General features: G+C 39.4%; 1 protein-coding gene across 1 annotated transcript in view; it reads left to right on the top strand.

Moving 5' to 3' along the window:
* The window catches only part of LOC126484991 (putative phosphoenolpyruvate synthase), a 317,801-nt gene that overhangs the window by 185,809 nt on the left and 104,166 nt on the right, over positions 1-27,826 (top strand). The window contains exons 17-18 of the mRNA XM_050108598.1: positions 21,778-21,933; positions 27,049-27,180. Coding sequence (XP_049964555.1) covers positions 21,778-21,933; positions 27,049-27,180 — 288 coding nt within the window. The remainder of the gene's footprint in view (positions 1-21,777; positions 21,934-27,048; positions 27,181-27,826) is intronic.

Below are 27,826 nucleotides of genomic sequence, written 5' to 3'. Positions count from 1 at the left end.
GTTCTTTTCATGAGCAATTAAAAGGGTGGAAATGATATTTATGTTGATCTCTTTGTTCCAATTTTCGGTACAGGTTCTGGAACTCTCGGAACCAAAGTGATGCAAACTTTTTTGATGTATGAATACAGGGTGGTCCATTGATAGTGACCGGGCCAACTATCTCACGCAATAAGCATCAAACGAAAAAACTACAAAGAACGAAACTCGTCTAGCTAGAAGGGGGAAACCAGATGGCGCTATAGTTTTCCCACTAGATGGCGCTGCCATATGTGAAACGGATATCAGCTGCATTTTTTTAAATAGGAACCCCCATTTGTTATTACATATTCATGTAGTATGTAAAGAAATATGAATGTTTTAGTTGGACCACTTATTTCACTTTGTGATAGATGGTGCTGTAATAGTCACAAATGTATAAGTATGTAGTATCACGCCAGTGCGGACAGTATTTGCTTCATGATACATTACCCGTGTTAAAATGGACTGTTTACCAATTGTGGAAAAGATCGATATCGTATTGATGTATGGCTATTGTGATCAAAATGCTCAACGGGTGTGTGCTATGTATGCTGCTCGGTACCCTGGATGACATCATCCAAGTGTCCGGACCATTTGCCGGATAGTTACGTAATTTAAGGAAACAGGAAGTGTTCAGTCACATGTGAAACATCAACCACGACCTGCAAAAAATGATGATGCCGAAGTAGGTGTTTTAGCTGCTGTCGCAGCTAATCCGCACATCAGTAGCAGACAAATTGCGCGAGAATCAGGAATCTCAAAAACGTTGGTAGTGAGAATGCTACATCAACATCGATTGCACCCGTATCATATTTCTAAGCACCAGGAATTGCATGGTGATGACTTTGAATGTAGTGTACAGTTGTGCCACTGGGCACAAGAGAAATTATGGGACAATGACAGATTTTTTGCACACGTTCTATTTGACGACGAAGCATCATTCACCAACAGCGGGAATGTAAACCGGCATAATATGCACTATTGGGCAACAGAAAATCCACGATGGCTGCGACAAGTGGAACATCAGCAACCTTGGTGGGTTAATGTATGGTGCGGTATTATGGGAGGAAGGATAATTGGCCCCCATTTTATTGATGGCAGTCTAAATGGTGCAATGTATGCTGATTTCCTATGTAATGTTCTGCCGATGTTACTACAAGATGTTTCACTGCATGACAGAATGGCGATGTACTTCCAACATGATGGATGTCCAGCACATAGCTCACGTGCTGTTGAAGCGGTATTGAATAGCATGTTTCATGACAGGTGGATTGGTCGTCGAAGCACCGTACCATGGCCCACACGTTCACCAGATCTGACATCCCCGGATTTCTTTCTGTGGGGAAAGTTGAAGGATATTTGCTATCGTGATCCACCAACAACGTCTGACAACATGTGTCAGCGCATTGTCAATGCATGTGCGAACATTATGGAAGACGAACTACTCACTGTTGAGAGAAATGTTGTTACATGTATTGCCAAATGCATTGAGGTTGATGGACATCATTTTGAGCATTTATTACCTGAATGTGGTATTTATAGGTAATCACACTGTAACAGCATGCGTTCTCAGAAATGATAAGTTCACAAAGGTACATGTATCACATTGGAACAACTGAAATAAAATGTTCAAACATACCTATGTTCTGTATTTTAATTTAAAAAACCTACCTGTTACCAACTGTTCATCTAAAATTGTGAGCCATATGTTTGTGACCATTACAGCGCCATCTGTCACAAAGTGAAAAAAGTGGTCCAACTAAAGCATTCATATTTCTGTACGTACTACGCGAATATGTAATAAAAAATGGGGGTTTCTATTTTAAAAAATGCAGTTGATATCCGTTTGACCTATGGCAGCAACATCTAGTGGGCCAACCATAGCGCCATCTGGTTTCCCCCTTCAAGCTAGACAAGTTTCGTTCTTATCAGTTTTTTCGTTTGATGCTTATTTCGTGAGACATTTGGCCCATTCACAATCAATGGACCACCCAGTATTGTGGCCATATATAACCATAGCATTTTATAGGCATAGAATTTTATGCACAACCTCTGTTGTGTTAAAAAAAAATTGAAATGTGTAGACTCTTTGGTTATTAATATGGTTTCTTAACTTCAAGCAATAGATGTTCTTTGTGATTTATGATTAATGGGGTAGAACTTACTGTTATTCTTTGCGTAAAATAAACTGTATTTTCACACATTTGGTGACTGGGGGTTTCCCAGTCATGCACCAGTATTGCATGTGCAGAAAGATAAAACATATCTTATGTTTGTTTTTGCATCAACAGCACCACACAGACCTACTCATGAATAAATGCAGTGCATAATTTGCACCTACCATGAAGAACATTCATTCTATGTAGTCATGATGTACCCATCCACAAGCATCGCAACCATCTCCACCAGGATAAAGAGTGCTGTGCAGGCACTGCAAGGACAAGTAACCAAATTACCTAAGCAAGTTGTGGCCCTAAAAATATGGCACTCCTCACTTGCATTTAATAGCAGTGATCTTCCAACAGAAACTAGCATTCATCCTCCATTGAAAATATCTGCTGGTATCACAGAAAATTTGGAGCTGTGTCAACTAACCTGTGACAAGAAAAATGCTGTCAGAAATCAGCAGCAGTGGTAGCTAATTTCAAACTAAGGAATCGTTTACTGTTCACAGAAGAGTGCTCTACCACACTAAAATTCTTCATTGATACAGGTGCTGACATCTTGGTTTACCCTTCTTCGCATAATCCACAGCAAAATGAGTCAGCTGTTTTCTGGAAATGGGTCTTCCATCAAGACCTATGAACACATCACCTCACATCCAAACTTCAACCTTTGACATGAATTCATTCAGAGATTCATTGTCACTGACATGCTTATCATTTTTAGGACTCCTCCCAAATCTTTGTCATTGACTCCCGCATGACTCTACAACATAGGTGACTTCAGTGCCATGTCATACACAATGGCATCAAACTGACAGTTCCCTGAAATCACCCAGCTATTGCCTATTCCCGCACAGGTAAAACACTCAGTGGTACATCACATTGTCACCATGCCAGGACAGTTCATTCAAGATCTTGTACGTCTCCAGACAAAATCAAGATCACAAAGCAACAGTTCATTTTCATGTTAGCACAAGAAATCTGCCGTCTTTCACATAATTCTTGAGCTCACCACACCTTGTGGTGACTATCTTCAGCTTAATGCCAGAATGATACCATGTTCCTACCCTGTGTCACATATCGAAGAGTTTGCTATGCACATTTATGGTGAGACAGTTTTCCTGTGATCTACCTCGTCCATGCTTTTTCTCATATATGTATTTCAACAGAAAATATTTACCCAAAACAACTGTTTGCACTCCATTTGGACTCTACAAATATCTGAAAATGTGATTTGGACTGTACAGTGCCACCCAGACTTTCCACCACTTCATGGATGATATAACTAGACACCTAAGAGTTCTTTTACCTCTATATCGATAGCTTATTTGTAAAGTCATTTGGTGAGGCATTGCATCTAGCACCTACAGCAGTCGTTCACAAGACTACAAGAGTGGGAGCTTACCTATTACATTATTAAAATATGGTTTCGGAGTGATGGAAGTAAAATTCTTATGTACCTTATCAATGCACAAGCAGTTCTACACAACCTACTACAAATATGTGAATTAGGTAGTTTTTTGGGCTTGACAAATTTTTATCAACACTTTATGCACAATTATGAATTGTTGGCAGTGCCTCTCAAAAATTCCTTAAAGAGTTGCATTGGAGATACACTACAGTGTATTGATGGAAAGAAGTCATCATTCTCCAGAGTGAAAGCTGATATTCCAGAGGCAGCATTATTAGCTCGTCCTCTTTGCGACACACCTCTCGCAGTTATGGTGCACGCATCATCAGGTGCCTCTGGACATCTATTACAACAATGTGTACAAACATGATTGACAATATCTATATCTTATCAATAAAAAATTGTCACTATCACAAGCAAATTTGTCAGTGTATGACCACAAGCTCTATCCAACATATTCTTCGATCAAAAAGTTTTGCCACATGCTTCAAGGTCAACATCTCAGTTGTATCACAGACCATAAGACACTTGCATTTGCCTTCTATCAGACACCAGATAAAACATCATCATTCCAGTTGTGACATTTGAACTTCATTGTGCAATTTACTACAGATATATAACATGTTGATGGTGAGCAGAATGAACTAGCATGTGTCATATTGACACCAATTAAGAGGGACTTGACTTCATAGCACTTGCCAATACCCAGGAAGGAGGTAACAAACTGCAGATATTCTTCGAAATGTCGTCAGGCTTGCATCTCTGATACTCTCAGGTAGCACAAGCAAACATAGCTCTGTGCTATGTTGCATTAGTATCACAAGCATGACCAATTGTTAGAGCAGATTTCTGCAAGTAGGCAGTTTCCTTTCTCCATAGACAATCTCATCCAGGAGTAAAGGTTACTACACAACCAATGAAAAAGGCATTTGTTAGCCCAAATATTCAGATGAATTACTAGACATTTGTCCACCAGCGAATCACTTGTCAGCTCAACAATATAACGCAACATGTTACAGCTATACTTGGTTCTTTCACCCCACTGAAACAATGATTTGAGCATGTTCACATCAACATCATTGGACCTTTACCACCATGAGAAGAATTAAATACTGCCTCATAGTGATTGACCATTTATCTCATTGGCCTGAGGCCTATCCAGTGTAAGGTGCATCAGCAGCAGCTGTAACCACAACCTATTGCCCACATCTGCTTTCTCCTCAACATCACTACCAGACAAGGCAAACATTGTGAATCACATCTCTTTAAAGTATTTTCACCATTGCTTGGAATGAACTGAATTCAAAGCTGTACCTACCATCATATTGCTAATGATCTTGTGGAACAGCTCCACCAACATTTAAAGGCCTCACTTAGTTTCCATGCCATAGAGCATTGGACTGACAGCTTCCCTATTGTCATACTAGGCCCCTGAGTGGCTTTCAATGAAGATCCCAATGTGACAGTGGGTGGATTAATGTATGGACAGAACCTTGAGTGCCTGGCAAGTTCTTCACTGATACATCCGGAAGTAAATCTCCAGAGTTAATACAAAATGTATGCTCACAGATTTGCAGGCTCCATCTGGATGTTTCAGAAGAACATACTATCCAGTAACCATTCATTTTCTATGATTCACAGTCCTGTAAGCAGATTTTTGTGTAACATGATGCCGTTCAATAACCTCTCCAAAAACCATAGTATGGCCCATACATGGTACAGACACGCCACAACAGCACCTTCAATGTTGCCACCAATGGCACATAACATCCAGTGACAGATTTAAGCCAATCTCTACTCCAGGCAAGACACAACGGTTCAGGGACAACAACTAACAATGAAACACTACCTACTTTTGATTCTACTAGGACATCAGAATAACCTTGTCTTCCATCACCACAACCTGTGCCTCCAAGTAAACCTTCAGTCACAATTCATTTTGGGCATCACATATGCTTCAACACCAAACATCAATGATACTTGAATGGAAGTGATGTGGATGGTAAATCATCAGTTACATTTTATGTGCAATATAGACCTTTTGATTATTCATGTTGTCTCTGAACTTTAAACAAATAAGCAAATTATAGGTGTTCTTTGTAGTATACAACCATGCAGTGTATTTAACTATTATATTATATCTAAAAACAAAGATGATGTGCCTTACCAAACGAAAGTGCTGGCAGGTCAATAGACACACAAACAAACACAAACATACACACAAAATTCAACTTTCGCAACAAATGGTTGCTTCATCAGGAAAGAGGGAAGGAGAGGGAAAGACGAAAGGATGTGGGTTTTAAGGGAGAGGGTAAGGAGTCATTCCAATCCCGGGAGCGGAAAAACTTACCTTAGGGGGAAAAAAGGACGGGTATACATTCGCATACACACACATATCCATCCGCACATGCACAGACACAAGCAGACATTTGTAAAGGCCTTTGTTTTTAGATATATTTTTCCCACGTGGAATGTTTCCCTCTATTATATTCTTAACTATTATATTATGTGTTTAATAAATTTTATAATTATACAATACCTCCTGATGATACTGCAATGTTTTAATATTAGCTTCTTTGTCATTATCGGTGGAATGCAGAGCAAGTCTTGCTACAGTAACACAATATCAGCCAAATATCAATAAAGAGCTTGATAAATTTAATGCTTGGTAAATTAAATGTTTGGGATAGGAGTAGGCACTGAGTTCTCTCACTTAAAGGATGCAAAGACTTCGGAGGATGATATGATCTTCCCTTAAAGTGATTCACTCATTTTAGTGATTAAGGATAAAATCCCTAGATCTCTGAGGGACCATGGTCCCACATAGAATCATTTTGAGACTGTCACACTTATATCCCTACCTTCTGGCCACATTGTAGATAAAATAGTGCAGTTACAAATGTAGGCTATCTGAGATACATGTGCAATACTTCCTTTTTTATGTTGTTAAATAGCCCTTGCAGGGCACTAAATTGCTTTATTAATTATTAGTGTTCATAATGCTGCAGAGATAAGAAGAATATAAAATCAAAGAAAATGACATTCCAATAAAAATTAAAACAAAACAAATGGACAGAAATGTCTGAAACACGACTGTATTTTGTTGTGTTGGAATGTCTCCACTTTTGGTGCTGCCACAAGGATTTACTGTCAGCTGCAAAGCAGATACTCCACCAAACGTGCAGAATGCCTGGCTTGTATGGATATTTGAAGCACAAGCTGCTTGGGTCTGCCTTTGTGATGTTTGCTCTGGCGAAGTTGTTTGTTGAGATATCAGTGGAAACAAGCTTGGCATTGGTCCTTCCTCAGTAATTGGTGCCTTTGTTATCACTTGATTGGGGGCCTGGAAATTGTCAGACAACTTCACTCTCTCTATTGAAACTATTGTGAGTGTTCCATTATAGCATATCTCCACTGTATGTTTGTCTCAGCATAATATCTTGTAAGGTCCAAAATACAGTGGCTGCAACACTGCAACGGTGGCTTGATAACATCCATTTGGAGTGTAATATGGGTACACTGTTGTATATCTTTCAGGGCAAAAGTTTGTAGAGTTCCATGTCTGGTTCATGGATTTGTGTCCAATTGAAATGGCTGTTGTTGTAACAGATCAATAAATATTAGTTATGTGCCAGTCCATATTGTCATAGAAGTCATGTATTCAATGAAATTGGCTGAGATGCAGATATTCTTGCTGAATACTATTTCCACAGCAGAAATGCCAATAACAGTCTGTATTACACACTATAGCTGCCTTAAAGGTCTTGTGCCATCCCATTTTTTGTGAGCAATACCTGATAGTTTTATGGTAGTTCATCCCACACAGTTTGGCTAGGTTTTGGAGTAGAAATGATACAGATTGTCTACCTCTATCAGTCGTTAAATGTGTCGGTCAACCAAAACATGCTATCCATGTGATCAAAAAGGCCTTTGCCATTTTCTCAGCTGAAATGTCAGTGGCAGGAACAGCCTCTGTCAATTGTGTAAGCCAATTAATAAGTGTAGTTAGTGGAATCCCTCTGATTGGAGTACTTCCCCCCCCCCCCCCAAAAAAAGTTGATAGGTATTAGGTATATGCACAAATCTTTCAGAACTGTCAGGGACTGGATTGTCCCCAAAGGGGTTGGGGACGGGGGCTGATTGTGACAGTGTAACATCCTACTTCACCACTTTCACAGACGAAACATTCCAGTGCCCACCTTTTACAGTCCCTGTTTAATCAGGGCTGCACAAAGCACTCTGCCAGTTGTTGTGGCATGTTTTTATACCTGGATATGTCATGTCATGAACACTAAGAAATGCTTTCCTGCGGTAGGTCACCAGTGCAAAAGGATGGTGTCTGTGTGTAGACACATTGCACCAATTTTCAGACTTAAATTTAGTCAACCACGCTTGCACAAGAGGTGTGTAGGTACATGTTTAAAGATCCCCAGCTAATTGAAAAGTTAAAATTTATTAAAACCAAAAAATGAAACACCAATCCACCATTAGCAAAGACATTAATTATGGATGCCCAGTAAGGTGCAGACAAATGAAAAAAATTCATTCATTTTTTGTACATGATTTTGTTTCTCACTCTCTTGTATATAGAAGGTCTGTTAAGAAGTGCTGTTCAGAATAAGATGGGCTATGAGTGTTTTGTATCATACATGTTTCAAACTAAGAAAAGCTTTGATACAGGTATTGAGTATTTTTTATTCGAGTGAAGTGACACCAAGTAAGGAGGATCTATTTATTTATGACATGCACTGGTGTACTTGGAGTCCACCACCTGCATCTACAATTGAAATGTAAGAGGAGAAGTCCAATAGCCTAAAAATTCATACAAGCACAGAACATTTCTAACAACACAAATGCAATATCCCCTTTTAAATCTTTTTATATGCATATGTATTTAATAATTTTTCTTATTTTTATTATAACACAGAGGCCAAAAAATCTTGCAACTGTTGGTCATTGCCTGTCAAGTCACTAACTTGTTAAAATTAATGCTTTATGGTACACTGTTTGTACATGAAGGGTAATCTGCACAAAGTTCTCTGCCCCTGATATGTGCTGTTTGTCAGCTGTGAATTGTGTTATAAATTCTATTTGCTCTTTTGTCTTGAAGAATTGCATTTGCTATACTGCTTGAAAAAAATGCTAGGGCTTAATGGTCAGTGAATATAGTGAGATCCTTAGCTTCAAACGATGCCCAGAAGTGCCTGATAGCTTCAAAAAGCACCAGCAATTTTCTGTCATATGCAATCCATTTTTTGCTGTGCATTCATTCTCATGAAAAGAAGTATGGAAGGGGCTGCCAAGCACAATTAATGTATTGCTGCAAAACTGCATGTATTACTATTTGACTGGCATCTACCACAACAGCCAAAGGTGCCAAAGGAAGAGGCTGTGGTAAAAGTGTCACACTGACTGCACTTTCTTTCACTGTGTTAAATGCCTGTTGCATTCCAGATGACCAAATGATGCTGGACTTACATTTGGTATTGGTGCCTGCAAGTGCTGCTGTGAGGGCTTTCTCTGCTAGCTGTTGACAGTAAAAAGGAAGTAGGAAGTTGCACTTGCTGTGTAACCTGCACCTTTTCTGCTAATGGAGAAATAACCAAATATTCCAAAAAAGCTACTTGTTTTTTGTCCTAGCACAGACTTCTTGTTATTGATTATGGTTATGCAATAGTCACTGAGACATTGGAAAACCTGTATCAAGTGGTATGGATGTTTTGGAAAAAATCATTATATCATCATTACAAGAAAAACAGAAATTTATTCCACATAAAACTTCATCCATAAATTTTTGCCATGTCTGAGCCACATTTATACATCTAAAAGGCATGTCAACTTGTTTGAAAAACCAAAAAGGATAATTATGGCACTCATGGGTATGTCCTCTGCTGCTACTGGAATCTAGAATCTACATGTAAGTTCTTGCACAATCCCTGACACTAACAAAATATGATCCTACTAACATGATGTTAAATTCTTGGAAATTCAGCGCTGAATACTTATCTAATGTTGTCATTGTATTTTGTGCCCAGAAGTCACAACATAGTCTCCACGTTATATCATTATTGGGAACCAAACATAGTGGGAATGTCCAAGGACTGTCAGAGTGTTGAGTTATACCATTTTTTAGTAGCTTCTCAAACTTCTCTGTTTGGTTATTGCCAGGCGATCTGGTGGTATTGTCCACAAGATTAGATTAGATTAGATTTACTTTCATTCCAATTGATCTGTAGTGATGAGGTCGTCCAGGATGTAGAACATGTGAGAAAAACAACAATACATGACAAATATTTACAACTCAAACAAATAAGCTAATGTACCATTCCACAGGTCCCAAGTGGGATGATCGTCATTTTTTTAATGAACACTGTATGTATAAAAGAATCGTTTTACAAATACTAATGCACTGAATTTAAAATAAAAAATTTTATTTATTTATTATGTAATAAATGTGTAATACTACTACTATAATACTTATTTACAATGAACACATTACTGCACTGAAATTGTGCAGAAGTTGTATTGTACTTATGTATATACACACACAAATCAATTGGTTCTACCGAGAAATTCATCAATGGAGTTGAAGGAGATGGCCACCAATAATGCAGATACTGGAGGGCAAGGGGTAGCCAAGATAAAATGTCTTGTATTGTGTTTCAGAGCTTTCTCCCCACTGTATGGTGTAGAGATTGTAGAGAACTGCTGAAGCAGCTGAGTAAAAACGTTTGTAGCTGATGATTCTTGCTCTCTTATAAATTGAGATATCTGGGTGCCTTTACTGATGGTGCCTGAAGCGTTGTTGTTGAAAGAACTGTTCTTGACATCATCCAGAAAACTGAAATGAGCCAAGAAATCTGCTCCTACTACTAGCTCTGAAACACCTTCTATAATAAATTTCCATTGGTACTTGATGCAGAGGCTAAGTTTAGTTGTAGAGTTTTCTCATTGAATGTCTTGATTACTGAGTTCTTTGCAGCAGAGAAGTGAAGTGATGTTAGTTGTCTTTGAATTTATAGCATCCTGAGTGGGTAAAATGAAGCATCCACACCTGTGTCTATGAGAACTTTGCAACTTGAAAATTTGTCTCAAACAAACAGTCTGCAAGAGAATATATTGTATAGTCTTGTCTGTCCATTGCCACATACAAGATCTGTGATGCTGGTTTTCTTGATCATCCACCTAAATGGCTGTCCACTAAGGCACTGGTGGCTATGTCAGTTGCCAGTGAACTGTTTATTATGTTGGTGTTGTACATAATTTCAGTGGCTGGTCACTCCTATATTCAGGTACTCTTGACAGTTGGCAGTGAGCATTGTTTTCACCCACTGGCCAAAATAGTTGTCATACGAGGAAAACTAGCATCATTCTGAGTGAGGGTTGCTGTTTCTTGTAGGGGAGAAGAAGTATGTTCTGTGTGGTCTTGTGGCCTCTTGCTGTCTGTTGGAAACTTCTGCTTGTTCTTGTTGTGCTGTTAATGTCTCCAGGTGCGAACTGTTGTATTTTATCTATCATTTGTCACAACTCTTGCTGGAATCTGTAGAGCTCTTGCATTGTAGCATCATGACTACTCCTGTTGCCATTATTACCTGTTGCTATGGTAACTCTGTAACTGTTGTCGGAGGATGTTAGAACATTTCCATATTCTCAATAAGCAACCTTTACCAGTGTATTTAAAGTCAATTATGTGCATCAGTTTATGATTATTTGCATTGATACTAGCAAGAACTTGTCCACAACATATGAAGCAATGAGTACAACACTGATGTGTTAGAGGCAAGGCTTCTTAAATGCAAGAGATATTGTGAAAGGCGTAGTAACCCACCAGTTACTACACCTATTGCCCACAGAGGACATAAATCTGACCACTGTGGGAAGCGTAGTGTGTGCCAACATTTGAATGGCATCCCTGCAACTATCTGAGGCAGCCGTCAGAGTTGGCCTGGTCACACTGCTATCACCAGGTCTGCTGTGTACACGCAGCATTACTGTAGCAAAACCGGACATGGATGGTATCTTTACAAGGGCATGCACAGGCCTCCATGCGCTCAGTTCTTAAACATGTTCGAGGCATGTAAACCACTTTCATTGTATTCCTGTTGACGTCACTCCATTACCCAATAAATTTTATATCTTTTTACGGTTGTGTTTCCTTGTGTTCCTAGTTAGAACACAAGTCATGATGTTGAGGGGTAAATTTTTGTGTTTCTTGGATTCTGTGATTTTTCTGCCAACCAGTTATTCCATGGAGGCTTTACTCCAGTCACTTCTGCAACAAACAGCAAGTTCACACTGCCGTATTGGAACTGTTGTTGACTACACTGACCCAGGCTCAGCTTCTGGTTGTTCACCCACTGCCATCCGATCTACCCCTCCTCTCCCTGTGATAATCCGTAGAAGACTGGGATGCTTACAAGAAGCAGCTTCATGAACATTTCATGGCATTCCAGGTGGTTAACATGAAGGTCTATTTTTCTTATCATGGATACCTTCCTGTATGTATCACATACTGTGGCAGTTAGCTTCTTTGCAAGAACCAGCATTGCTTTCTTTTGATGTGGACACTGTGTGTTGAATTCTACCAATGTTGCAAACAGCTGCAGCAGTCATATTGAGCTTTGGTGGCCAAACTTCACGTCTACATTTCGGGAGACTTATATAGACACCACTATCAGAGATGCAATCATTTGTACATCCCCAGATGAGGAGGTGTATCAATGTGCCCTTCAGTTTGAAAACCCTATGGCAGAAGAGGTTTTGAGTATTGCACAGTCATTCAAGGTAACCCCCACTGTCAATTAAAATGTTGCCATTGTTGACAGCATGCAGCTCCAGCACATGGAATGTAGCATGCTGGGGGAAGAGGAGGTAGCTGCAGTATAAACAAGGCAACTGGACCGATGCTGACAAACACAATGTCAGCAGTAGGAACAACAAATGCCACTTCTGCTTTGTACAGCACAAGTAGGCATCCTGTCTCTTGCCATAAATATACCAAAATGCTCACATAGTGGCAATATGTCGATCTCAACACCCCCTCTAAGGAATAATTGTAGGAATAAATGGACATCGATATTCATAGTGTTTTGTGATTGTGTTTGCCATTGTCTGCATGTCAGAAAAACTTTTTATTGAAGAATGGAGATGGATACGCCATTAACCCTAGAAGTTCACACAGGGCCACTGTGTCTCTGCTCAACTCTAAGATGTATCCCAGGCTAGGGTCTCTACCATTGACATGTGTAGAGCATCAGGTAAGCAGTAACAAACAGCAGATAACCCATTTTTGGCCAGCTCACAGCCGACGCACTTTACCAGTCAGCTTCCCATTCCTTTTTGAACTTGGTGGTTAATGATGTGAGTACAGAAAAACTGTTCGCGTTAGATGTCTTTGCTACTTTTGTTTCTTCTGTTATGGATACAGGGCATCTAGTGTCAGACCAAGTGTCTTTTCATGAATTGTACTGCTGGCTGTTCTGAGTTTCCAGATCTGTTTGTTCCAGGGATATGATGTGGAACGATTTCACAGCACACATCACCCTAAAAACCTCTGCCTGTTCTAAATTTTTTGGTTATAACTGGTGCCAGTAGCTTTACACAATCAGGTTAAGGTGAAGCTGGGTTGCTTGACATCACTGGGAGTTATTACACCAATTTCCTCAAGTGATTTGTCTATCCCTTTGTTGCTTGTAAAGAAGTTGTCTGGTCAGCTTCAACTCTGTGGCTACTTCAAGGTCACTACTAATGCACAGAAAGTCATAGGCGCTTACCCTCTGCCTTGCCCGGAGGAGTTACTTACAAACTAGGATGCAGGTCAATACTTTTTGAAAATCAACTTCGCCAAAGCCAACTTTCAGATTCCGATGGTCGAGGCATCAAACCAGTTGCTTGTGATTAATACAGTTTTTGATCTCTATCAGTGTCAGTGGCTCATGTTTGGGGCCACTGCTGAGCATGCCAACTTTCAACAATTTTTTAGAACTGATTATGAGAGTTGCCCCAAATTGCATTAACTGTCTTGATAATATTGTCATGACAGGTGCTACCATGGAGGATCACCTATGTATTCTCCATTCTTTGTCTACTATTCTACAGGCTGTGGGATTGAAACATAATCCCACTAAGTCTCACTTTTTGTAGCCCTCCGTAGTTTATTTGGATCATGAAATTTCCAGCAGGGTGTGCACTATTATGGCTTTGCACTGGCCATCTCATCTATGAGAACTTCTGGTATTCCCAGAGCAGCTACTATTGCTCATCTCGTGCATCTTTTGTTTGGTCTGCAGCCTGTGAGCTTGCTCTCTGCAGCTTAAGGATAGTCTTCACTCCGCACCATGTCCGGCAAAATTTAAACCTTGGAAGCGTGCAGTCATGGTCACAGACACAGCTGAATATGGGGTGGAGGTGGTCCTGGGCCATCGCCATTAAGATTGCTTTATTTCAAAAACATTCAACTTGGCTCATCAAAATTATTCTCAGATGGAAAGACTTGCCACTGTCTATGCCTTAAAAAAGAAATTCACGTGTTCTGGTGTGGTGCAAAATTTCATCTAATTACTGGCCATAAGCTCTTGGTTTCCCATTTTAGCCCATCTTTATCTACAATTTGTACAGAAACCAGATGGCAGTTATAAGAGTCAAGCTGCATTAAAGGGAAGCAGTTATTGAGTAGTAGTAGTAGCAGTAGTAGAAGGGAGTCAGACAGGATTGTAGCCTATCCCTGATGTTATCAATCTGTATATTAAGAGGCAATAAAAGAAACAAAATAAAAATTTGGCATAGAAATTTAAGTGTGAAAGGCAGGGAGGGGGACAAAGAAATTAAAAGCTTAAGCTTTGCCAGTGACATTGTAGTTCTGTCAGAGACAGCAAAGGGCTTGAAAGACCAGCTGAACAGAATGGACAGTGTCTTGAAATGAGGATATCAGATAAACACAAAAAAAGAAAAATTGGGATAATGGAACATAGTCAAATTAAATCAAATTTAAGTGCAAGGAAGTGTTTTCTGAAAGTATTGGTATGGAATGTAGCCATGTATCGAAGTGAAACATGGACAATAAACAGCTTAGACAAAAAGAGAATAGAAGCTTTTGAAATGTGGTGCTACAGAAGAATGCTGAAGATTACATGAGCAAATCATGTAACTAATGATGAGGTACTGAATAGAATCGGGGGGGGGGGGGGGGGGGATGTTTGTGGTACAACCCTACTAGAAGAAGGGATCGGTTGGTAGGACAATTCTGAAACATCAAGGGATCACCTCTTTAGTGCTGAGGGGGAAGTGTGTGGGGTAAAAATCATAGAGGGAGACCAAGAGATGAAGAAGGATGTAGGTTGCAGTAGTTACTCAAAGATGAAGGATAGAGTAGCATGGTGGAGAGCTGCGTTCAAACCTGTCTTCGGACCGAAGACCACACCAACAACAATGATTGTGAGACACACTATGAATAGCTTCCCGATCATCGTGTTGCCTCTGCTGTGATTGCAGATCTGGTGCTCCATCAGATCATATGCATAGTACAACACTGGCAGTCTGATCTTCTGCTGGGATGGGCATCAGACTTGCAATGAAATTTTTATGCATTGCGCCATTGCCTCTCTGTCTTGGATGGCTTTATTCTGCTGTCAATGGAATGATTTATTCTTCATGTCATGGTTCCAATGGCTCTGCAGCAGGATGCCCTGTACTTACTATATCAGGCTCACTGGGGGATCTCTTGCTCAAAACTGTTGGCACGCTGTCATGTGTTGTGAACATTGGCATTACTCAGGAGGTTGAATACCTTGTCACAGCCTGCCCAAAGTGCTCAGGTCAGCAGGTGGTGCCATGCACTCTTTCTTCACCATATCCAGCCCCTACAAAGCCTTGGGAAAGAAACCACATTCATTTCACTGATTCCTTTTAAGGCAATTTCTGGTTATTGGCAATTTATGTGTTGTCTCATTTGCCTTATGTTGTTCACTGTCTGTCTGCAACAGTAGATGTGACTGTGAAGGCGTTCAAAGTTTTTAAAGACAACAGCCATATTTGGGCACTGAAATGTTTGAATGGCAACAGGTGAAAATTTATGCTGGACGAGGACTCGAACCCAGATCTTCTCCTTAATGCGAGCAGGCACCTCAATCTCCTCAGCAAACAAGTGTGCTTCCCATCTGACCCAAACTCCCAGTCTGTTGCACACTACCACTGCAACAACAATTCATAGTGTCCATTCTTTTGGAGATGTCCAAAAGAATAGAAACTACCTACAAGTGCACACACACACACACACACACACACACACACACACACACACACACACACACACACACACCACACACAATGAAGAGCCAAAGAAACTGGTACACCTGCTTAATATCATGTAGGGCCCCCATGAGCACACAGAAGTGCTGCAACACAATGTGGCATGGACTTGACTAATGTGTGAGGTACTGCTGGAGAGAATCGACAGCATGAATCAGGCAGGGCTGTCCATAAATCCATAAGAGTATGAGGGGGTGGAGATCTCTTCTGAACAGCACATTGCAAGGCATCCTAGATATGCTCAATAATGTTAATGTCTGGGGAGTTTGGTGGCCAGCAGAAGTGTTTAAATGCAGAAGGGTGTTCCTGGAGGCACTCTGTAGCAATTCTGGATGTGTGGGATGTCTCATTGTCCTGCTGGAATTGCTGAAGAATGCACAATGGACATGAATGGATGCAGGTGAGCAGACAGGATGCTTACATACATGTCACCTGTCAAAGTTACATATATATATATATATATATATATATATATATATATATATATATATATATATATATATATATATATATATATATATATATATATATATGATTCGCATGTTGACACTTGTTGATGGGCCAGCATTGAAATGTGCAGCAATTTTTGGAAGGGTTGCATTTTTGTCACGTTGAACGATTCTCTTCAGTCATTGTTGATCCTGTTCTTGCAGGATCTTTTTCTGGCCACAGAGATTTGATATTTTACTGGATTCCTGATATTCACTGTATACTCATGAAATGGTCATATGGGAAAATCCCTATTTTATCGCTACCTCAGAGATGCTGTGTCCCATCACATGTGTGCTGACTATAACACCACATTCAAACTCACTTAAATCTTGATAACCTGCCATTGTAGCAGCAGTAACTAATCTAACAACTATGCAAAACACTTGTTGTCTTATATAGGCATTGCCGACTGCAGTGCCGTGTTCTGCCTGTTTTCATATCTCTGTATTTGAATATGCATGCCTATACCAGTTTCTTTGGCACTTTAGTGTGTGTGTGTGTGTGTGTGTGTGTGTGTGTAATTATCAAAGATCCTTTGTTTCAGTGTGGATACACACACAAGCCCAGTCTCTTGCAGGAATCCAAAACAGTGAGTGAGTAGTTGGTGGGTAGCTGATGCTATGCTAGTAGTGTGCAACAGATTGGGAATTTGGGTCAGATGGAAAGCATGCTCTGATAGCCGAGGCAGTTAAGGCAACTGTTCATCTTAAGTGGGAGGTCTACTTTAAAATTCCCAGTCCAACACAAATTTTCATCTGTTGCTGTTGACCACTCTCTCTCTCTCTCTCTCTATCTATCTATCTATCTCTCTCTATCTCTCTCTCTCTCTCTCCCTCTCTCTCTCTCTCTCTCTCTCTCTCTCTCTCTCTGTGTGTGTGTGTGTGTGTGTGTGTGTGTGTGTGTGTGTGTCAAGATCCTGTCTAAGATATTCTTCTTGGAAGTCTTGCCTTACACCCTGGTTTCGTCTAAGATATTCTCCTTGGAACACTCGCCTTGCACCCTGGTTTCAGGGTTATTACACCTAGTGCGCACAGTGGATGTAAGTCAGGCCACCACACCAAGCATACTGTGTGCTCACAGCTACCCTAAGCACCCTTGAGGGACTGGCTGGACACCAACTGCCATCACCATGTGTGCTGGGTGCACACAGCTCTACATCAGTAACACCTGACGTGGATTGCATGCAATGGCCCCCGGGCCTTCGCTTGTTAAATGTGGGTCAGACATGTGAACTATTTTCACTGTATCCTACAATGGAAAATCCAGGATGGAATTCAACAATATTTTGAAAAGGACAGTTGCTACCATAAAGTGGAATTCTGAGTCACAGACAGGCACAATATAAAGACTGTCGGAAGGTGAGTTTTCATCCAACTAGGCCTGCATCAAAATAGACAAAACACACACACACACACACACACACACACACACACACTCATGAAAATGCAACTCATACACAAATTACCACACTCTCTGGCTACTGAAGGCCTAGTTGGCTGAAAGCTCACTTTCTAACAGTCTTTTTGTTGTGCCTATCTGTTTCTTTCACTGTATTTTTGTTGATGTCACTCTGTGGCACAATAAATTGTGACTCTTTTTTGTTTCCTTGTGTTCCTAGTCAGATCAAAGGCATTTCTTCATGACAAAATAACTGGAGAATTTGTTGTTCTGCTAATCCAGAAACATGGTGCATCAGTGCTTATTTCAAGTGTGAGTAACAAAGGGAAGTTGGTGGAATCACAGTGATAACTTCCACCAAAAATGGGCAGATTTGATCAAGTTGGCTGAACATGTAGGTGAACTTTGTCTGCAGAAAATTTGCTTCCACATGCGTGAACCAATTTTTTGGATTCTGTGGCAGTTGGCCAATCATGAGATCAAAGCTGTGTCTGATTCCCTGCTGATACAAAACAGTGTGGATGAAATCTCAACTAGTGCATCGCGCTGTTTCCTCCTTCCTGCTGTCTTGTATCTGTCAGTAAATTCTTGTCTTCCACTGTAAACTTGATTTACATGGGTGCATTTCAGGTTCATTAAAAACTGGTACTGTATTGGGTTGTTGGGTTGTTTTGGGGGAAGAGACCAAACAGCGCGGTCATCGGTCTCATTGGATTAGGGAAGGATGGGGAAGGAAGTCAGCCGTACCTTTTCAAAGGAACCATCCCAGCATTTGCCTGGAGTGATTTACGGAAATCACAGAAAACCTAAATCAGGATGGCCGGACGTGGGATTGAACCATCGTTCTCCCAAATGCGAGTCCAGTGGGTACTGCATTCATAAAACTGGTTCTGTGTTCAGAAAACTGGGGTCACCACTGGTGTTAACGCACTATAAAAAACCCAAGCAGAATATTAAATTGTTATATTAATTATTAGCATTTATAACTTATCTGAAATAGCAAGAATATTCCGTCCATAAAAATTACATTCTAATAAAACTAGGAAGTAAGAGTAAACAAACAGAGATGTCAGAAACACAACTGTACTTTGCTGCATTGGAACCTCTCTGCTTTCAGTACCGCTACATTGATTTTCTGTCATGTGCCACAAGTTCTTCAGAAGTGATAATGTTTTATGGAATGTATTTATTTATAATCCCAATTTTGTCTATAGTGCCAAAAGTAACTGCTGTAACAGCATAAACTGCTAAGAAACCGATGAAATTGTGGAATACTTTTTTATTCTCAAGAATTTCAAAAGCCTTCCTTTGGTTTTACTACTTCATACCTCATTAAAATGTGTATCAGTGCTTATTACCCCTCTTAAGAGGGCATTGTTTTAGTCTCAACCACATTTACATATTTCATGTCATACACAGAATAAAACAAGATTTCTCATCATCTGTGTAAAACAATGTAGCAAGTCACCAAAATGAGAATGTTATATGAAACCAGTTGATAAAGTATGAATTCACTCCGCGTGTTACAAACACGTTACTTATTATAATAATTCCTATCGAATCCCTATCATACTGTACTCTTATTTCTTTCTGTGCATGCATCAAGTATGACATTTGATAACTAAAGATCATATCCACATTGTCAGTGATACATGTTTACATTTAAGTGAAAGTAGTAAATCAAGAAAGTTGCAAGGCTCTAATTACTAACAAGCTTTACATAGTTAACATAGTTATTAATTAGTTATATTAAATATGAAAGTAGTTGAAGAAGAAGAATATTACTGAGACATATCTGCATCAAGTTCCTAAGTACTAATTACAGAATGATAATTTCACAAAGGCAGCTATGATGTCTGAGTCAGTTTATTTGATTATTCATATTTTACATTGAACTCAGAGGGAAATATATCAGTGTTCCCAACTGTTATACTATGAAGCATTTTACAGTTTTTGTGATGGTTTTAACGTCGGCATGCCTTGCTCTTCCAAATGGCCTTCATCCAACTTCTATGTTTTTTGTTTTGTACTACTACAAATTCATGAAATATAGATTGTGACCTAGTCATTTTGACAATTCTCTATAACAACACAAATATTGTGAAACAAAATGTTTGACACAAACATTTCTTCCTTCTTAAATAAATCAGACCCTGGTGGAACAGCATCTCAGCACGTACAAGTGGTTAGTGCTGTCACACAATTATCCTTTTGAATGCATTTACAGTTTGTCATTTTATAATAATATATACTTGCACATTATAAGCATACCTCCAAATCTGTGTGAAAATTATTCTTTTCCTGTATACCTTTGGTTTATCATGTATCTCACTATTGTGGATAGTTTGCTACAACAATAAAGTATCAGACCATTTAGAAGGTCAATTAACAAAAAATAATTAAGCTCTTATAAATCTATACAGAAAATTCAGAAAGTCTTTGCCCTCATAGAGATTTTATAAACAGAACTATTACATTGCATGCATCTTTACAGTTAAAAATGTGTGCCACACCATAGCTCAAACCCATATTTCTTTCTTTTCACAAGCAATCACCTTAAGTTATCTGAGCATGCCTCCATATGCCTCAAATTTTCTTTGTCACTGATATTTCCATGGTAATTTCTGAAGGATGGAGTACCATGGATCTGCCACATGGAACATATAGGAAATGAATTAAATGCACTAAAATGAAATGGATCAATTAAACCCCTGGTTTCACCTACATTAATCCATTCATTTCATTCTTGTGCATTTAATTAATTTCAAAAGCATTATTAACATCAACTTCTGAAACTTCCTGGCAGATTAAAACTGTGTGCCGCACCGAGACTTGAACTTGGGACCTTTGCCTTTCGCGGGCAAGTGCTCTACCACCTGAGCTACCCAAGCACGACTCACACCCCATCCTCAGAGCTTTACTTCTGCCAGTACCTCGTCTCCTACCTTCCGAACTTTACAGAAACTCTCCTGCAAACCTTACAGAACTAGCACTCCTGAAAGAAAGGATATTGTGGAGACATGGCTTAGCCACAGCCTAGGGGATGTTTCCAGAATGAGATTTTCAGTCTGCAGTGGAGTGTGCGCTGATGTGAAACTTCCTGGCAGATTAAAACTGTGTGCCGGACCGAGACTCAAACTCAGGACCTTTGCCTTTTGCCCCAGGGCGTGAGTCGTGCTTGGGTAGCTCAGGTGGTAGAGCACTTGCCCGCGAAAGGCAAAGGTCCCGCATTCGAGTCTCGATCAGGCACACAGTTTTAATCTGCCAGGAAGTTTCACATCAGCGCACTCTCCACTGCAGACTGAAAATCTCGTTCTGGAACGTCAACTTATGATTGAGAAAGTGCAGAAGGATATGCATGTCAGGTATTTCACTTTACTGTAATCTGTTATATACAGACAACAATGCAGAAAAAGATAGATTGCTACTTACCATAAAGATAACGTGCTAAGTTGCAGACAGGCACAATTAAAAGACACTTACACACAATTTTTGACCACAACCTTTTGCAAGGAAGTAACTGACAGTGGATAATGCAACTACTCTGAAAGAAAATATGAGCATATGCATTATGCTGAAAGAGATACTTGAGTAATATCCCTAGCTGTGAGAGTTTTTTCTTGTGTCTAATGATCCTGATGTTGGTGAGACATTGAGCTGCAACCTTCTTTCCATCTTGTGATCACACTCACACACAACACAGTATAGAATGAAATAAAGTTTAAACCAATAGAGTCATGTTTCCAAAATCATCTGAAGGCTTGGTTCTTGGCTCGGAGACAAAGCACTATTGCATATTTTCTTTCAAACTAGTACCATTGTCAAGTGTCAGTTACTTAATTGAAAGGAAAGATAGAATTAAGATTTGCATTTAACATTACCTCAATAAGAAGGGAATTAGAAACTTCATTGTTTGTATTCCTCTGTTTGTGTCGTCTGTCTCATGAGGTCATGATAAATAATTTGACTGAACTTATGATGTTCAAGGTGATATTACGGGAACCAGAGGCTGACATCAGCATTGCAAATAAAGCTACTGAACTAGCTGTGTTTGGACACAGCATCATAACACCTCAAATGCACAGAATTGCAAAAGAGAGACATGGAACACCAAATATTACAAGACTTTATGATTATATTAAGGTAAGTAAACTAATAATTCTGATGGACTCTAATTCCCACTTTTTAGTGTTTGGGAATCATACTTTTCAGGAAACTTTAGGCTTAGAAAAAGTGAGTGACATGGTGTTATTGGTAGAATGATCTTATTTACCCTTTGCTTTACAGATTTTCTGTTGATATTAAACTCTTAATTTTTTTGTGCTGCAAATTGCACTTTCATTTGAATGTGACTGTGAACATATTTTCTAACAACCAAATAATCCACAAGGAGTCAATAATTTAAGTGTTTAGTGATGAAAATATGAGTTAAATATATCTGCATATTGAACTGTGTAGCAGAAATCTTTGAAAGAGAAGTGTCTAACTGACTTACATGTAAAATAGCTTTGTGAAAGATACACCTACTTTTCTGTAACCCCCCTGGCCTCAACCTTTGCTAGTCCCTGTCCTCCACTTACCTATTCACTTCTCTGCTCCTACTCCAGCACAACATAGCCTTCTATTCCACCAAAGCAACCAGTTGTTTTCCCCTTTCCCTGCTTTTCCACACCCACCCCCCAACCCCCCACCCCAAAACACATAACAATCATCTTGCAGCCCTACCAAATCTACCACATCCCCGCCATGTTCTTGTGTGCTCCATAAACAGCAAAACATTTTTCCCACTCCACCTTCTTATTCCCTCCTCCCCACACCATGCCACCTCATTACCTCCACCACCAGACTGCTGATCCTATCAGGCACAGTTACAACTTAGTCCAGCTACAGCAGTCGGAGACAGTGGCCATGGTAATTGTTAATTTGGTAATAGACGGAAAAAGGGTGGCAGGCCTAAAAAATTGGAGTGGGAGACCAAGGCTTGACTACAGTAAGGAGATTCAAATGCATGTGAGTTGTAATAGTTATGCAGAGGTGAAGAGACCTGTATAGGTTAGACTAGCATGAAGACTGCATCAAATCAATCTTCTGACTGAAGATGACATAACTACAAAACAACAACAATATACACATATCAAAATAAGTTTTGCATAACCTTGGTTCCGAGAGTTCCAGAACCTATCCAGAAAATTAAAATAGAGATCAACATAAACATCATTTCTGCCCTTTTTATTGCTCATGAAAATCACACATTGCATGTTGTACAACCATACAGCAAGACCTTCAGAGGTGTCAGAGGTGATGGTCCAGGTTGCAGTACACACCAGTACCTCTAATAACCAATAGTACATCCTCTTGCATTGATGCATGCCTGTATTAATTGTGGCATACTATCCACAAGTTCATCAAGGCACTGTTGGTCCAGATAGTCCCACTTCTCAATGGTGATTCAGCTTAGATCCCTCAGAGAGGTTAGTGGCTTACATCGTCCATAAACAGCCCTTTTCAATCTATTCCAGGCATGTTCAATAGGTTTATGCATGGAAAACATGCTGGCCACTCTAGTCGAGCAATGTTGCTATCCTAAAGGAAGCATTAGCAAGATGTGATGAAGGGAGCATGAACTGTTGTCCATTAAGATGAATGCCTCACCAATATGCTGCCGCAATGGTTGCACTATCGGTCGGAGGATAGCATACACGTATCGTACAGACGTTATGGCACCTCCCATTACCACAAGAGGCGTATGTCGGCCCCACATAATGCCGCCCCAAAATATCAGGGAACCTCCACCTTGCTGCACTCACTGGACAGTGTGTCTAAGGTGTTCATCCTGACCGGGTTGCCTCCAAACATGTCTCTGACAGTTGTGTGGTTGAAGGTATATGCGACACTCATCGGTGAAGAGAATGTGATGCCAATCCTGAGCGGTCTGTTCAGCATGTTGTTGGGTCCATCTGTACCGCACTGCATGGTGTTGTGGTTGCAAAGATGGACCTCGCCATGGACGTCGGGAGTGAAGTTGTGCATCATTTAGCTTATTGCACACAGTTTGAGTCATAACATAACATCCTGCGGCTGCACAAAAAGCGTTATTCAACATGGTGATGTTGCTGTCAGTGTTCCTCTGAACCATAATCTGTAGGTAGCAGTCATCCACTGCGGTAGTATCCCTTGGGCCGCCTGAGCAAGGCATGTCATAGACAGTTCCTGTCTGTCTGTATATCCTCCATGTCTCAACAAAATCACTTTGGTTCACTCCGAGACACCTGGACACTTCACTAGTTGAGAGCCCTTCATGGCACAAAGTAACAATGCGGACGCGATCAAAACACAGTATTGACCGTCTAGGCAAGGTTGAACTACAGATAACATGAGCCGTGTACCTCCTTCCTGGTGGAATGTCTTGAACTGATCATCTGTCAGACCCCCCTCCGTCTAATAGGTGCTGCTCATGCATGGTTGTTTACATCCTTGGGGCCGTGCGGGATTAGCAGAGCGGTCTAAGGCGCTGCAGTCATGGACTGTGTGGCTGGTCCTGGCGGAGGTTCAAGTCGTCCCTCGGGCATGGGTGTGTGTGTTTGTCCTTAGGATAATTTAGGTTAAGTAGTGTGTAAGCTTAGGGACTGATGACCTTAGCAGTTAAGTCCCATAAGATTTCACACACACACATCCTTGGGAGGTTTAGTGACATCCCTGAACAGTCAAAGGGATTGTGACTGTGATATAATATCCACAGTCAACATCTATCTTCATGAGTTCTGGGAACTGGGATGATGCAAATTTTTTTTAATGTGTGTATTTGCTTTCCTTCTTAATGTAAATGGTGTATCCTCGTCTCTCCATACCTGACAAGCAATAACTAGATGCCAATTTACATGCATGTGTATTCAGCCTTCCTGTTCCAGTTGCCAAATTATGTTAAAAAATACATGTTATCACTATATGATTTTTGGACAGTAGTTTATCTGAGCAAGTTCATTTATTTTATTGTTTAACTGCATAATATTTGGTGATACATGCTTACTTAACCTCCTTTTTCCTATCCATGTATCAATTTTCAGTTGTATTTGCTTTATATATATATATATATATATATATATATATATATATATATATATATATATATATATATATATATATATATATATATATATATATATATATGTGTCTGTATGTGTGGATGGATATGTGCGTGTGTGCGAGTGTATACCTGTCCTTTTTTCCCCCTAAGGTAAGTCTTCCCGCTCCCGGGATTGGAATGACTCCTTACCCTCTCCCTTAAAACCCACTTCCTTTCGTCTTCCCCTCTCCTTCCCTCTTTCCTGATGAGGCAACAGTTTGTTGCGAAAGCTTGAATTTTGTGTGTATGTTTGTGTTTGTTTGTGTGTCTATCGACCTGCCAGCGCTTTCGTTCGGTAAGTCACCTCATCTTTGATTTTATATATATGCTTGTGTCTGTATGTGTGGATGGATATGTGCGTGTGTGCGAGTGTATACCTGTCCTTTTTTTCCCCCTAAGGTAAGCCTTTCCGCTCCCGGGATTGGAATGACTCCTTACCCTCTCCCTTAAAACCCACTTCCTTTCGTCTTCCCCTCTCCTTCCCTCTTTCCTGATGAGGCAACAGTTTGTTGCGAAAGCTTGAATTTTGTGTGTATGTTTGTGTTTGTTTGTGTGTCTATCGACCTGCCAGCGCTTTTGTTCGGTAAGTCACCTCATCTTTGTTTTTATATATAATTTTTCCCACGTGGAATGTTTCCTTCCATTATATATATATATAAAAATATTGATAGTCTGAATTCTGGAACAAGTTTGTCTAGCATCTGAGTCTTTCATATGTATATGGCTTTTGTAGTGAAGTATTGAGAATGGTACAGGGTAGTTGTTCAGGAATGAGCCATGGTACTGGAACCTTTACTGTCATTCTCATGTACGTGTAACAGCTCTTTGATCAGAAACCAGAATCTAGTGCATTTGATCCTCAGTCCTTTACAGCCTCAACATTCCTTCTATTGATTTTATTGGCAGAAAGCCATGAAGAATTTGTATGTAACACATTGCAAGCCATTCTGGGTATTACAATCACTTATTTTTGCATATATTCATTGAAGATGTTTAACATACAACTTTTTTTCAGATTAATTAATGTCATTGAGGCACAAACTTTATTTGAATTCTGATTCTATGACACAAAATTACACAGAGAGTTATAACTTCTAGAATAAAAATGTTTTATTCAACTGCCTGCACAACAAATAAATACCTTAATAGCTTATAAAAATAAGTTTGTGGCTTTCTTAATAGTCGATGTCTTCTATGAATGAACTTTACATTTTTACTCATAAACTAGTTTTCAGAATTAATCAGTTTGAGGAGAAGAGATCGATGTACTGTTTACATGAAGCTAGCATACTGTATTCTTAAGGTAATAACAACCTAACACTGACTGGGCATAGTGCTGTAGGAGAACACAATGACTCACTTGTAAACTAAATTCTCTAATTGTGTTTTTTAGCTTTGGATCACAGAAATGGTATCATAACTAGTTTTGACATTTGAACAAGCCAGCATCAGATGTATTGAATACATTACCAAAGCCTCATCAAAGTGTGGCTATACAGGCTAGGAGAGGCACTCATAATTTTGTAAGCTCCTCCATTGGCCTGTACTTCTATACTTTGAAGAGGTACTATGTAAAATAATCAGATAATCTGGTGATGACTGCCTAGAATGTTGAAACTGTTTATGATAATGTTTGTTTGACCCAAGGCTGATAAAAATGTAATGGAGGGAATAATGAACTAATTTTGTATAATTGTTCATATAGTGTAACTCAGCCTAAAAGGAGTACAGGTTATTATAACAGTGATTGTTTGCAGACTTATAGGACAGGTTTTTTTTATTAAGGAATGCAACTCCATTTTAATAGAAATTGCATGATATTCATTTATGAACATTTTTTGTCCTGTTTTTGCAGACACTGCTCTAAATGTGTTGCAGTATAAAGTTGAATAGGTGCTTGTTTTATCATAAATTTCTGTGTATTGTAATGATGTTCTTATCTATTCATTGATACATAATAAAAGGGACTAGATTTTTTTTATCCTTCCTTCTTGATAAAATTAAGATTATAAATATGATGTGTGTGAAATTTAGAAGCAGTTTTATTGCTGTGAAAAATTGCTTGCATTGTGACCTCTATACATACTTATGTTTTTAGTAAAATATTATTTATGATTTTTCATTTATTCTGACAGCGTGTGGTTTTCAATAAATGGGAATTAAAGAAGGCACTCAAACTCCAGGATGAATTTAAACTTAAAGCCAAACACCTTAATACCTTGGAACTCTATAACAAGATCCGAAATGATGCGTTTGTTCTTCAAGAGGTACTGTAATTGTCATTTATAACATATTTAAAACAAGTGAAATATGTAACTTAGCCTACTGAAGACTCTTTATACTCACAGACTTTTTACCTATTTTAGCTTACTCACCATTTTACAAATGTGTTTTAAAATCTCTGAAGTCTTATTCATTATTTCTTATCATAAACACTCTGATATATATGAAATATATTTCAATATTTTCCTTTATTTGGGATCACTCTTATACAGAATTTCAATAAGCATAGTTTTAACTTGGCAGATATAACAAATACAATGTGTACATGCAGAAAGCAGAAGATTTGACCCTCAGTTTCTGTGCAGTTTCTTAAATTTAAAGTCATTTCATTTAACTATGTGTTTTCCTTCAGACAAACTCTGTAAACATCAGAAAAACTGCCCGGTATTTGTGCAGTCCTAGAATTGCAATGCTGTTTAATATGATTTACTTTCTTGCCATTTTAAAAGGTTAAGTTCATATTACTTTCCCTCTGTGCATGCAAAAACAGTTCAAATGGCTCTGAGCACTATGGAACTTAACATCTGAGGTCATCATTCCCCTAGAACTTAGAACTATTTAAACATAACTAACCTAAGGACATCACACACATCCATGCCCAAGACAGGATTCGAACCTGTGACCATAGCG

The sequence above is a fragment of the Schistocerca serialis genome, chromosome 6 (genome assembly GCF_023864345.2).
Source record: "Schistocerca serialis cubense isolate TAMUIC-IGC-003099 chromosome 6, iqSchSeri2.2, whole genome shotgun sequence".
Taxonomy (NCBI): Eukaryota; Metazoa; Arthropoda; class Insecta; order Orthoptera; family Acrididae; genus Schistocerca; species Schistocerca serialis.
Note: the sequence above shows the minus strand (reverse complement) of the source record. Positions and strands in the feature narration are given on the sequence as shown.